The 10626-nt window shown below is 28.5% G+C and overlaps 3 protein-coding genes across 4 annotated transcripts; 2 read left to right on the top strand and 1 right to left on the bottom strand.

The window, feature by feature from the left end:
- Positions 1-3935: 3935 nt before the first annotated feature.
- LOC134829683 (probable glucosamine 6-phosphate N-acetyltransferase) lies at positions 3936-6179 on the top strand. 2 transcript variants are annotated; one of them, XM_063842897.1, is made up of 6 exons: positions 3936-4101; positions 4468-4678; positions 4737-4864; positions 5304-5365; positions 5438-5619; positions 5958-6179. In XM_063842897.1, coding segments are annotated over exons 1-6 (606 nt in total). In that variant the 5' UTR covers positions 3936-4080; the 3' UTR covers positions 5960-6179. The 2 variants fall into 2 exon arrangements, with proteins under 2 accessions (XP_063698967.1, XP_063698966.1); XM_063842896.1 differs by having other exon boundaries at positions 5438-6179.
- Positions 6180-7050: 871 nt separating this feature from the next.
- On the bottom strand, positions 7051-8122 carry LOC134830098 (large ribosomal subunit protein uL2m). The gene is made up of 2 exons (XM_063843467.1): positions 7906-8122; positions 7051-7856 (listed from the first exon to the last, which is right to left on the bottom strand). The coding sequence occupies exons 1-2, from the start codon at positions 8058-8060 to the stop codon at positions 7112-7114; spliced, it is 900 nt and encodes a 299-aa protein (XP_063699537.1). The 5' UTR covers positions 8061-8122; the 3' UTR covers positions 7051-7111.
- Positions 8123-8208: 86 nt separating this feature from the next.
- LOC134831672 (putative uncharacterized protein DDB_G0290521) lies at positions 8209-9490 on the top strand. The gene is made up of 2 exons (XM_063845470.1): positions 8209-8381; positions 8434-9490. Exons 1-2 carry the CDS (start codon positions 8241-8243, stop codon positions 9382-9384), a joined length of 1092 nt encoding a protein of 363 aa, XP_063701540.1. The 5' UTR covers positions 8209-8240; the 3' UTR covers positions 9385-9490.
- The last annotated feature ends 1136 nt before the right edge of the window (positions 9491-10626 follow it).

Raw genomic sequence — 10626 nt, forward strand, 5'->3', positions numbered from 1 at the left:
TATGCGTAGAGTGAATCAATTAAGCACTCAAAAAGTTCATAAAGTTAATTTCGGGGTTTGTTCAACGACAAGGTCATGATCATGCAAATTTGTAACAGACAGCCTTGACCTCTCTTCAAATATTTTTTTTTAAATTTGAGATTATTTCGCTTCATTTTTACTGACTTTTAACAAGATTACATCAGAATTGTATTTAGATGAGATAATAATTTTCGTGAAATTTCTCTTCTTATTAAATAATCAATTTGATGTAATTTTATTTATTTACATGGGGCAATCGACCTTATTTGTTGTAATTTTCCGTTATTTAGAAATTTAAATTTTATTCTGAGGAAGAAATTTTACATTTTTTGTCGGAGAAAAGGTTAAAGAAAGGATGAATCTCGTAAAAAATGATGCGAAATTTTTGTTTATTTACAAAAAATTACACAAACAAGTGAGAATTGAGCGAAATGATGAGAGGTTAACAACATAATAGCGTTCGACAATTGCGTTTTATTAACTAATCGAGTGTTTGTGGAGTCGGTTTGTTTGTCAATAGAGACTTTTTTGTTGTTTTGAGCTCTTGTGAAGAGAGTTTTTTAATTTTTTTAGTTGCTTTTGGTATTGAAGGGAATGAAATTTGATCGAAAATTCATTGAAAACGTAAATTTTGCCACTTGGATGCTTTTTGGCGCCAATTTTTGAGATTCTGAAATAAAAATTTTCTTCTATAAACTTCTCAAAAATGCAATTTCGTCTTTTTAAAGTCATTTCTCGTCACTTTTCGACTATTTTCATCATCAAACTAGCCAAAAATTATTTTAAAAGCATCAATTTTGTCTTTTTAGATGATTTTTTCATCAATTTTTGGTCCGAAATCTTCTTCTATGATTACATTTTGGCTTTCATAAACACTTTTTTAAATATTGGATCATGAATTCAGACTTAAAAACCCTAAAAATTTATTATTTTTTATTTTTGAGAAATTTTTGCCAATATTTTTGGAGTCTTGGTGAATGAAATATATCAAAAGTCTTTTAAAACATAAAATTTTTTATGTTTAAGAATTTTCTTTTAATTTTTTATGACGTTATTTCATAAAATTTCAATAAAAATCCTTCCAAGAGCAAATTTTTGATCCAAAAATAAAAAAATTCCTTGAAAACCTACCTTAAAAAATCAAAATTGTGACAATTTCCGGACATTTCTGGAAAATTCCCCTTGCTTGACCTCACTTTTACCCTAATTCAAGTCCAGATTCATCCGCTTTTGTGACAACAACCACGCGAGACATTGTACTTGTAATTTTTTTCGTTATCAGAAATCATTTCGTCATCATCTTCGGGTTTTTTTTGTTGATGTCTCTTCCTATAAATTGCAATGATTTCGCGTTGTTTCTCTTCATTATTTATTGAAACTCGAACTACTTAGCCAGATTCCGCCTTTAAATCAACCAATTTGTACTTAAATCGCCTAAAAAAGGATCAAACTTAAAAAAATCAAAATGAATTTACAAAATTTATTGAAAATTTTCGTAATTTGCGTCATTTTACTCACTCACACAACAGGTAAGGCTCGAATCTGATGAAAATTTTACCGAAAAATGACAAATTTTACTCGTAGAAGCGCAAATTCCAAATGCTCACGTTTGTATCTACACGGGAAACACCTGGAGTCCGACCTATGAGTGTCTCGAGCGATGCATGAAAAATCCGAAAAGGAAACACAGCTTGGGCGTTTGTTCCTTTGAGAAATGTTTCTGCAAGAAACCGCTCGCTTTGGGAACAAAATCTAAAAAAAAACATAAAAAATTATTGAAAAATATTGAATTAGCAATAAAAAGTACTTAAATCGAGATTTTGAAATTATTTCCTTCTTCCCATAGAAACTACTGGAAAAAACCGAACAATCAATCTCGTTGTTTGTTTACTCACAACGACACAAAAAAATATTCGCAATTGTGAGTCAGAAATATCCAGAACGCTAATCTTCGTAGACTTTTTATGAACCTTCAAACGCTATTAAGGCCAGCATACGTGACGACTACGACAACATTTTATTTAATAAAGTCATCCTCTCTTCATTTTTTTCGCCTTAATTTAATTTTTTTATTCTATTAACTTCCATCATTTGTTGCTTCGAGAGTATAAATTCGCGAGAACGGCATTCCAGGTTATCAGTGATAAAAGAGACGTGAGACTTGAAACTTGAAAATAATTTTGGAAAAGTTGAAAAACGTGCTTTTTCTGAAATAAAATTGAAAAAAAGTTAAGAAAAAAATAATTTGAAGGAAAAATAAATTAAATTTTAAACAAAATGAAGCTAAAAATCATTGCCATTTGCACAATTTTGCTTATTATTGCCTCTTGTCTGACAGATTATGCCGGTAAGTTTGCTCTCTTTTTTTTTATGAAATTCTCTAAAATAAAAATAAAATTAAATGTCGAATTAATTTAAAAAAATTTAGAATAAAAATATGAAAAAAGATTAAATTTTGATTTTAAATTATTTTAAATAGTTATAAATTTTTGCTTTTTTTATAGAATTAATTATTTGGAAATATTTTAAAATTTATTAAAATAATTTTGTTAAATATTTTTTCTTTTTCTCAAAAATAAAAAAATAATAATAAAAATAATAAATAATAATTTTAAAAATATTAAATAAAATATTAATTAATTTTTTTTTTAAATATTTTTTTTTAATTTAATAAAATCATAAAGAAATTAAACTTTTTTAAATTAGTGAAAATATATTTAAAAATTATTTTTAATTTTTTCTCTAATAAAAAAAATAATTTTTTAAATAAAATTAAAAAAAAAATTAAAATTTAATATTAAAATTATTAAATTAATTTTTTAAAAATAATTTTTTATTTTTTTCAAACAGATGCTCAAGTGCCCAATGCTCACCTTTGCGATTACACTTCCACGGGATGGAGTCCCACGATCGATTGTCTCGAACGTTGCATGAAGAATCCCAAAAAACGCAACAGCTTGGCATTCTGCTCGCTGGAAAAATGTTTCTGCAAAAAACCGCTTGCGATTGGGCCAAAATTCCGTTAAGAAATTTGATCAAAGTTGGCATTGATGCTCCCGAACCACTTAGTATTATTATGACAAGTCCTAAAATATTTATTTAATTTGAATTATTAGCAAATTTTTGTACAAAATTATTTTTAAGTGTAAAATAAAGAAAAATCTTAATTTATAAAAAAAAAATATGGTAAGAAATGTTTTTTTTTATTTGCGAAAATGTTAAGGGTTTCATCGCATATAATTTTTTTTTTGAAGAAAAAAAAATAAAAGGCTGAATTTAGACTTTTTTCTTAAAAAAATTCAGTGAATTAGTTAAATTTGAAGAATTAATTTATTATTTATTTTTTTTTATTTTTTGAATATTTAATTTTTTGAATATTTAAAATTTTGAATTTTTAATAATTTTTTATTTTATTTATTATTTTAATTATTAGAAAAGTTACATTTTAGTGAATATTTTCAATTTTAAATTATCAGAATGAATTTTTTATCTAAAAATTTTCTAAAAAATTAAAAAATTTACCATAAAATTTTATCATAAAAATTTACCGAGATTTTGTTTCAAAAAAAAAATTAATTTAATTTTAAAAAATATTTTTTTTATTAGAGAAAAAATTAAAAATAATTTTTACAAATATTTTAACTAATTAAAAAAAAAATGATTTAATTAAAATTCTTTTAAAAAAATAAAAAATATTTTTAAAAAAATATTTTAATATTTTTAAAATTATTATTTTTTATTTTATTATTTATTTTAGAAATTGATTTTTTTTACATTTTTTAAACGTAAAATCCTTCAAATAACGGCAACTTTTCACAAAAATCGTTTCATTTCTACCTTACCTCTGCTTGTACGTTCCGATTCCATTCATTAATTTTTTTTGTCAGAATTTCATTCAGTTCGACTCCGTACACGGAAGGGAACGAACATCTGTTTTTCTTCAACATATCTCGCCGTCATCGTCACAAAAATAAACAAATAACTGCAACGTCTACAAAAAATATAAAAAAAAGAATTTCTTTAGAAATTTTCGAGTGACGCTTCGCAAATCGACACAAAATGGGTCCATCAAGAACTGAGGTTGGTAAAGTGTTGACGTTGCTGGAATTTTGTTGAGTAATAAGACAATAAAAAAAGGGAAAGTGAACTGGTTTCTCATAATTTCTCAATGAATTCCGTGCCGCTAGAGCGTTTTTGTGAAAGAAAAGTCCTTGAAAATGACATTTTTTCGCTTTTTACGTGAAATTTCGCAATCTAACTCGATTTTTTTGTCATTTTTTTGAAAAATTTTTCAATTATTTAAAAAGTTGCTTCTTTCAAGGTTAATTTTTACACACATTTCCTCATTCATTATGTGTGAATATCGGTCAATACGGGAGAAAACCGGTATCGGAATAAATATTTTGTTCATAAAATCTAATTTTTTTCTTTAAATTTTTTTTTCAGAGCGAAATTTCCTTGTACGATCCAAATATTTTGCTAAAGCTCGACTTTCACAAGTCCCCGGCGAAGTTCAATCCCTTCATTTCTGCAGCAGCTCCCGGCGAAGATTGGCTCAAAGTGCGCCCGTTGCAAGATGGCGACTACAACCGTGGCTTTTTACAGCTCTTATCGCAACTCACATCAGTCGGCGATATCTCGCTGCCACAATTTCTAAGTAAGTTTTTGTCTTATCAGTGATGAATCAATAAATTTCGAATGTTTTTTTTTTGTAGATAGATTCGCTCAGATGCGCGCCAGCGGTGATTATTTTGTGACCGTTATCGAAGATACGCGGAAAAATAAAATTATTGGCAGTGCGACGCTCGTTTTGGAGAAGAAATTTATCAGAAATTGCGCCATCGTGAGTATTTTTTTGAATTATTTTGAAAATTTTGATCAAAAAAAAAAAAAATTATTAAAAAAATAATTATTATTATTTATAAAAATAAAAAATAATTTTAAAAAAAAAAAAAAAAAATAAATTAAATTAATTTAAAAATTAATTAAAATAAATTAAAAAAATAATTTCTAATTAATTTCAATTTGATTAATTAATTATTTTTCTCATGAAATTTATTTTTTCAAAAATTCCATTAATTTTTTAATAGAATTTAATTAAAAATTTAATATTTTATTTATTTTTTTTTAATAAAAATTTATAAAATGATGGATGAAAAATTTGAATTAAAATAAATTTATTTTTTTTTCAATTTTTTAAATAATTTTTATTTTATTAATTATTTTAAAAATTTAATATTTTTTTAATAAAAAATTTATTAAATAATTATTATTTTTTACAGCGAGGTCAATTAGAAGACGTTGTCGTTGACGATACTTACCGTGGAAAGCAACTCGGAAAATTGTAAGTTCTTTGAAAAAAAAACTTCAAAAATTTTTTTTTAAAATAATTTTTCAAAAATTTTTTTTTTTTCAGAATCGTCGTCACTGTCTCCCTCCTCGCTGACTACTTGGGTGCCTACAAGATGACTCTCAACTGCAAAGACAAATTAATTCCCTTCTATCGCTCCATCGGATATGTTGACGAAAAAGGCAACGCCAATTGCATGAATATCCGTTTCGATGCCAATATTGGCAAAAATAACACATCTGGCGAATGTACGGAACAATTATGACAATTAGCCGCCAGTACTACCCAAAAATCCAAATTGTAAACTTTTGACAAGGAAAAAAAGTTTACATCACCAAATAGCCAATAAGGAATTTTTTTCTCAAGCACAAAAAAAAATGTTTGAGCACTTTTTTTAATTTTTTGAGTTCTAAAATCATCATCAAGTGAAAAAAAAATATTTTTGACGAAAAAAAAAATATTTTTGACTAAATTAATTTTTTTTATAAAAAAAAATCGAGTGAAAAAATGAAAGATTGGCTATTTAAAGAGTTGGATGGGTAATACTGGTACTGATTGCTGGCTGAATCTGAATGAAATTCGACAGGAAATTGGAAACTGAGAAATAGACAAAATCGGAAAATGTACTTCGAATCGTTAGAATGTAAGACGTGTGTGAATTAACAAGCAAAAAAAATTATTTAGTACAAAAAATTTTCTACTAATGCGCTGGATGGTGATGGGACTCTTTCTTTCTGTATATCGACTTGCCAAGAAATTTTTCGTTTTTTCAAAATTATTTTTTGAATTAATAAAAAACATTGTACTTAAAATGTGAGTTTTTCATTGAATTTTACGAAAAAATTTAAATTTTATGGAAATTTATTAATTTTTAGGTCGTTGAAATTATTAAAAGGCTTCAAAATTTCATCCGAAAATTTATTTTAAAAATTTAATGGGAGAAAATTATATGATTTGAAGTATTTGTTGCGAAAAAATTTTAAATATGAGATAAAAATTGAAATTTTCAGAAAAATTTGTAAATGTCAATTCAAAAAATGACCGTTAGACCTTTAAAAAATTTGTTTTTATTCAAAAGGTTCAAACTTTTACTGAAATTGTTAAAAAAAAAATTAAAAATTAAAATTTTGTTAGACATTTTTTTAAATAAAAACTCACAAATGTCAATTCAAAAAATGACCGTTAAATTAAAAAAAAAAAAATATTTTTCGCTAAAAAATTAAAATTAAATTAAAATTGATATTTTTTGTTGAAAACTCTCAAATGCAGTAAAAAAAATTTAAAGCTAAAAATCGTTAAATATTTAAAAATTCATTTTCAGCTGATTCAAAAAAATTAATTATTTTAAAAATAATTATTTAAATTTAATTTTTAAGAAAAATTAAATTAATCAAAAAAATAAATTAAACTAAAAAAATTAAATTAGTTTAAAAAAATTAAATTAATTTAAAAAAAAATTAAATTAAATTAAATTTTCAAATTAAATTTAAATTAAATTAAATTAAAAATTTAAATTAAATTAAATTAAAAATTTAAATTAAAATTAAAAATTTAAATTAAAATTAAAAAATTATTAATTAAAAATTTAAATTAAATTTTTAAAAAATATCAAAATCATGAATATTTCGAAGTTTTTTGCAACATAATTTTTGTTTCTCATCACTCATGTTAAAAAAAAAAAAAAAGTCAAATAATTTCCATAAATTTATTTTTTTTTCTTCCTATGACCTGAACAAACTTTTACACTTCCAACGTAAATTTAATTGGTTGCGGTTTCTCTTTCGTTGGCGTATCAACAATCCTCATCGGCGGCGGTCTCTTGATTTTCCTTCCATGTCTTCCCGTTTTCCTCTGCCACAATCCCGATCTCGGTCGATTACCCAACTCACGATTTCTCTGTGGCGATCCAATATGCTCCTTATTATGTTCGACATTCGAAACGCGTCCCACGGTGCCCATGCATTCCTGTTTCAAGGCCAGCTCCCGCTTCGAAGGCAACAAAATCACGACATAATCATCGAATTTCCTTACAATTTTCGCTGCCGTTCCTGCTGCGGTGCAATAATTAAATGGAAACCCTGGGAACTTTTCCACGCAATGAACTAACGTTCCAATGGGCAACGCTCCAAGCGGATAAGCGTCTCCCTCATTCGCCCTTACGGGGTTTCGCGGAATAAATTTCGATGTTTTAATGAGATCGCCCGGTTTCATGTTTTCCGTCGCTAAAATGTACTTCATTTCGTCGCCGCAAACAACCAAAGCGACTTTTGAGGTGCGACATCCGTCGAAAAGCACGTCAACGACTCGTTCGACTTTTGGAGGACCTTCCGCGGGACCATCACGATGGAATTTCACCCAATGATATTTGTGTTTGATGCCTCCGCCGATACCTTTGGCAACCACACGACCTGTGACGGGATCACGTCCTGCGAGATTTGTCGTTTTTAGGGGTTCGACAGTGTATTCCGCGGGAAAATGAACGATTCTACAAGAAATTTCATGAAAAAATGATTAAAAATGCGAAAAAATGTCACCTTCTGAAAGCTTGTCCTTTGCCAGGCTGCGGTTTTTCCACAAATTTGCACTTGAATCGCGTTTGTTGCGAATTGACGACCGAAGTTATCCTCGAGGGGTTCACCAAAGTCCTCGTCAACGACAAATTCGTGAATAATCGTTGCAATGTCGCCATGATTTAAGCGAAAAATGTGAAAATTTTGCTTTTTCTTAAGAAATTTTCACATTTGACAACAACGTGTGACATTCAGAATTAGCAAAAAACGAATTTTATCACTTTCGTTCGTCTCAAAAATTGTTTATCAACAAGCCGGTGTCGATTTTCCGAGAAATTTTCCCTTTTCTGTACGGAAAAATGACTACAGCGAAGGAAAAATTGGTTGTTCTGTCAGGAACTGACACCGAAAGGATCAAAGAAGCCGAGAAACGATTAAAAAAAGTCGAAGCTGAGGCAGATAAAGGTCAAACATCGTCAGTGATAGAGTCTCCAAGTCAAGTAAGTTAAATTTTTCTAACAAAAAAAATTTTTTCTCATTAATTTTTCGTAGATTCCTTCGTTTAAGATCACAAATGTCAAAACTTTGACCAGCGATGCCCTTCCAACGAGTGATCATCCCCGTAAAGTGCGTTACAAAACCCTTCCGAATGGGCAACGTATCAAAATTGTGCCAAAAAGTCGAAAAGCTGTCACTAATCGACCAATTAGGGAGCCTCCTCCTCGTCCTTCGATGCGTGGCGGTATCGCAAGTCGTGGCAGAGTGCCGCCAAATCGAACAATTAACGCTCCGATTAACGTTCCCGCATCTCGTGCATCGCTAGGAGGCGCAATTCCCCCAAATCGACCTCCTTTGTCATCAGTTAGAGTTCCTCCGTCTCGCACTTCCTTGGGAAATGTTCGCACATTGCAAGCCGTAAACGCGCCATCGCGTCAAAATCCGCAATTACGAAGCGTTCCCGGGGTTTTGCCACTAAAAATTGCTCAAAAACCCACTGTTCAGCCCACGCCGAGCACAAATCCGATCGTTATGAAGCCAATTCAGATCCCAACTCCGCCGCAAAGAGCTTCGCCAACGCCCGAACCGCCAATTTCAACGACAATTAGCACGACAAAAATCGTGATGAAAGAAAAAATTGACGCAACGCCCCCTCCTGTGACGACAGAAGCTCCTTCGACATCCTCAAGTTCGGGCGAACGAAATAAGAGAAAGTCGCAACACGTCACAAAACCCATCGAAGACATGGAATTCGAAGAATCCGTCGTCGTTGAAGGGAATTTAAACACAGATTTGATGTCGTATGTCGCTTGTTTGCGAGTTGCTCTCAACAATTTGTTGGAAGAAGTGGATTTGAAGCCGTTGAATTTCCCGGGCGGCATTGGAAAAGTTAAAATTTCAGAACAAGTTGAGAAATTATTGAAACCTCAAACGGAAAAGGAAGAAAATGAGAAGAAAATTGCGGAAAAGTCCGATAAAAATGAAGAAAAAACTGTGAAAGAATAAAAAAAATTGGGAATTGTTAAGATTTCATATGATTTTTTACCTCATAAGTATTTTTATTTGTAATTTTGTTAAAATTTATGTTTTTAATCGTAATAAATTGACAAGCTTGTGCGCTAATTTTATTAAATTTTGAGGTTATTTTCTTTTATTCTCGTTTAAAATTGTAAAATTCTTTCTTCAGTAATTTTGCAGCTTTAAAAGTTTTTTGAAACTGCTTCTTAAATTTATTTAAAAATGAAGTTAATCTTAATTTGGAGCTAAAATTAAGAATTTTGAGCAATTTTTGGTAACACACGATCGATGGCGTGATTATTTTGTGAGGTTATTGTTTTGATTGGAACTGTCATTTGTCAATTCAAAAAAATGACATAACGAAAAAAAATTAACCGTCTGTTTTAAAATTTGAAATTTGTATTTACTAAAAATAATTCTTAACTAAAGATTTTAACTAAATTTGACTTGTTTTGAAAACTTTATTTTGTTTTCAAAACTGTGTCAAAGCCATTTTGTCAAATCTTGCTCCAAATGGATAAAAATTTGTCAGAAGGCTCTAATTTATCATTTTTAATCATTTTATAACTCAAAACTGCTAAAAAATTGAAACTGAAAAATTTTTTTTTCTTTGACACAGTTTTGATTTGAAAACTAAATCAAGAGCAAAAAAACTGTGTCAAAAACTGTGTCAAAGCAATTTTTGTCAAATTTTGCTCCAAACGGATAAAAATTTGTCAGAGGGCTCTAATTTATCATTTTTAATCATTTTATAACTCAAAACTGCTAAAAAATTGAAACTGAAAAAATTTTTTTTCTTTGACACAGTTTTGATTTGAAAACTAAATCAAGAGCAAAAAAACTGTGTCAAAAACTGTGTCAAAGCAATTTTTGTCAAATTTTGCTCCAAACGGATAAAAATTTGTCAGAGGGCTCTAATTTATCATTTTTAATCATTTTATAACTCAAAACTGCTAAAAAATTGAAACTGAAAAAAAAATTTTTCTTTGACATAGTTTTGATTTGAAAACTAAATCAAGAGCAAAAAAACTGTGTCAAAAACTGTGTCAAAGCAATTTTTGTCAAATTTTGCTCCAAATGGATAAAAATTTGTCAGAGGGCTCTAATTTATCATTTTTAATCATTTTATAACTCAAAACTGCCAAAAAATTGAAACTGAAAAAAATTTTTTTCTTTGACATAGTTTTGATTTGAAAACTAAATCAAGAGCAAAAAAACTGTGTCAAAAAC

This window comes from Culicoides brevitarsis, chromosome 2 (assembly GCF_036172545.1).
Source record: "Culicoides brevitarsis isolate CSIRO-B50_1 chromosome 2, AGI_CSIRO_Cbre_v1, whole genome shotgun sequence".
NCBI lineage: Eukaryota > Metazoa > Arthropoda > Insecta > Diptera > Ceratopogonidae > Culicoides > Culicoides brevitarsis.

Coding starts and splice junctions, on each gene's coding strand:
- LOC134831672 (XM_063845470.1), top strand. CDS start 8,241: ATGACTACAGCGAAGGAAAAATTGGTTGTTCTGTCAGGAACTGACACC. Junction 8,382..8,433: donor TGATAGAGTCTCCAAGTCAA/GTAAGTTAAATT, acceptor AATTTTTCGTAG/ATTCCTTCGTTTAAGATCAC.
- LOC134830098 (XM_063843467.1), bottom strand. CDS start 8,060: ATGGCGACATTGCAACGATTATTCACGAATTTGTCGTTGACGAGGACT. Junction 7,857..7,905: donor AAAGGACAAGCTTTCAGAAG/GTGACATTTTTT, acceptor AATTTCTTGTAG/AATCGTTCATTTTCCCGCGG.
- LOC134829683 (XM_063842896.1), top strand. CDS start 4,081: ATGGGTCCATCAAGAACTGAG. Junction 4,679..4,736: donor CTCGCTGCCACAATTTCTAA/GTAAGTTTTTGT, acceptor TTTTTTTTGTAG/ATAGATTCGCTCAGATGCGC. Junction 4,865..5,303: donor TTATCAGAAATTGCGCCATC/GTGAGTATTTTT, acceptor TATTTTTTACAG/CGAGGTCAATTAGAAGACGT.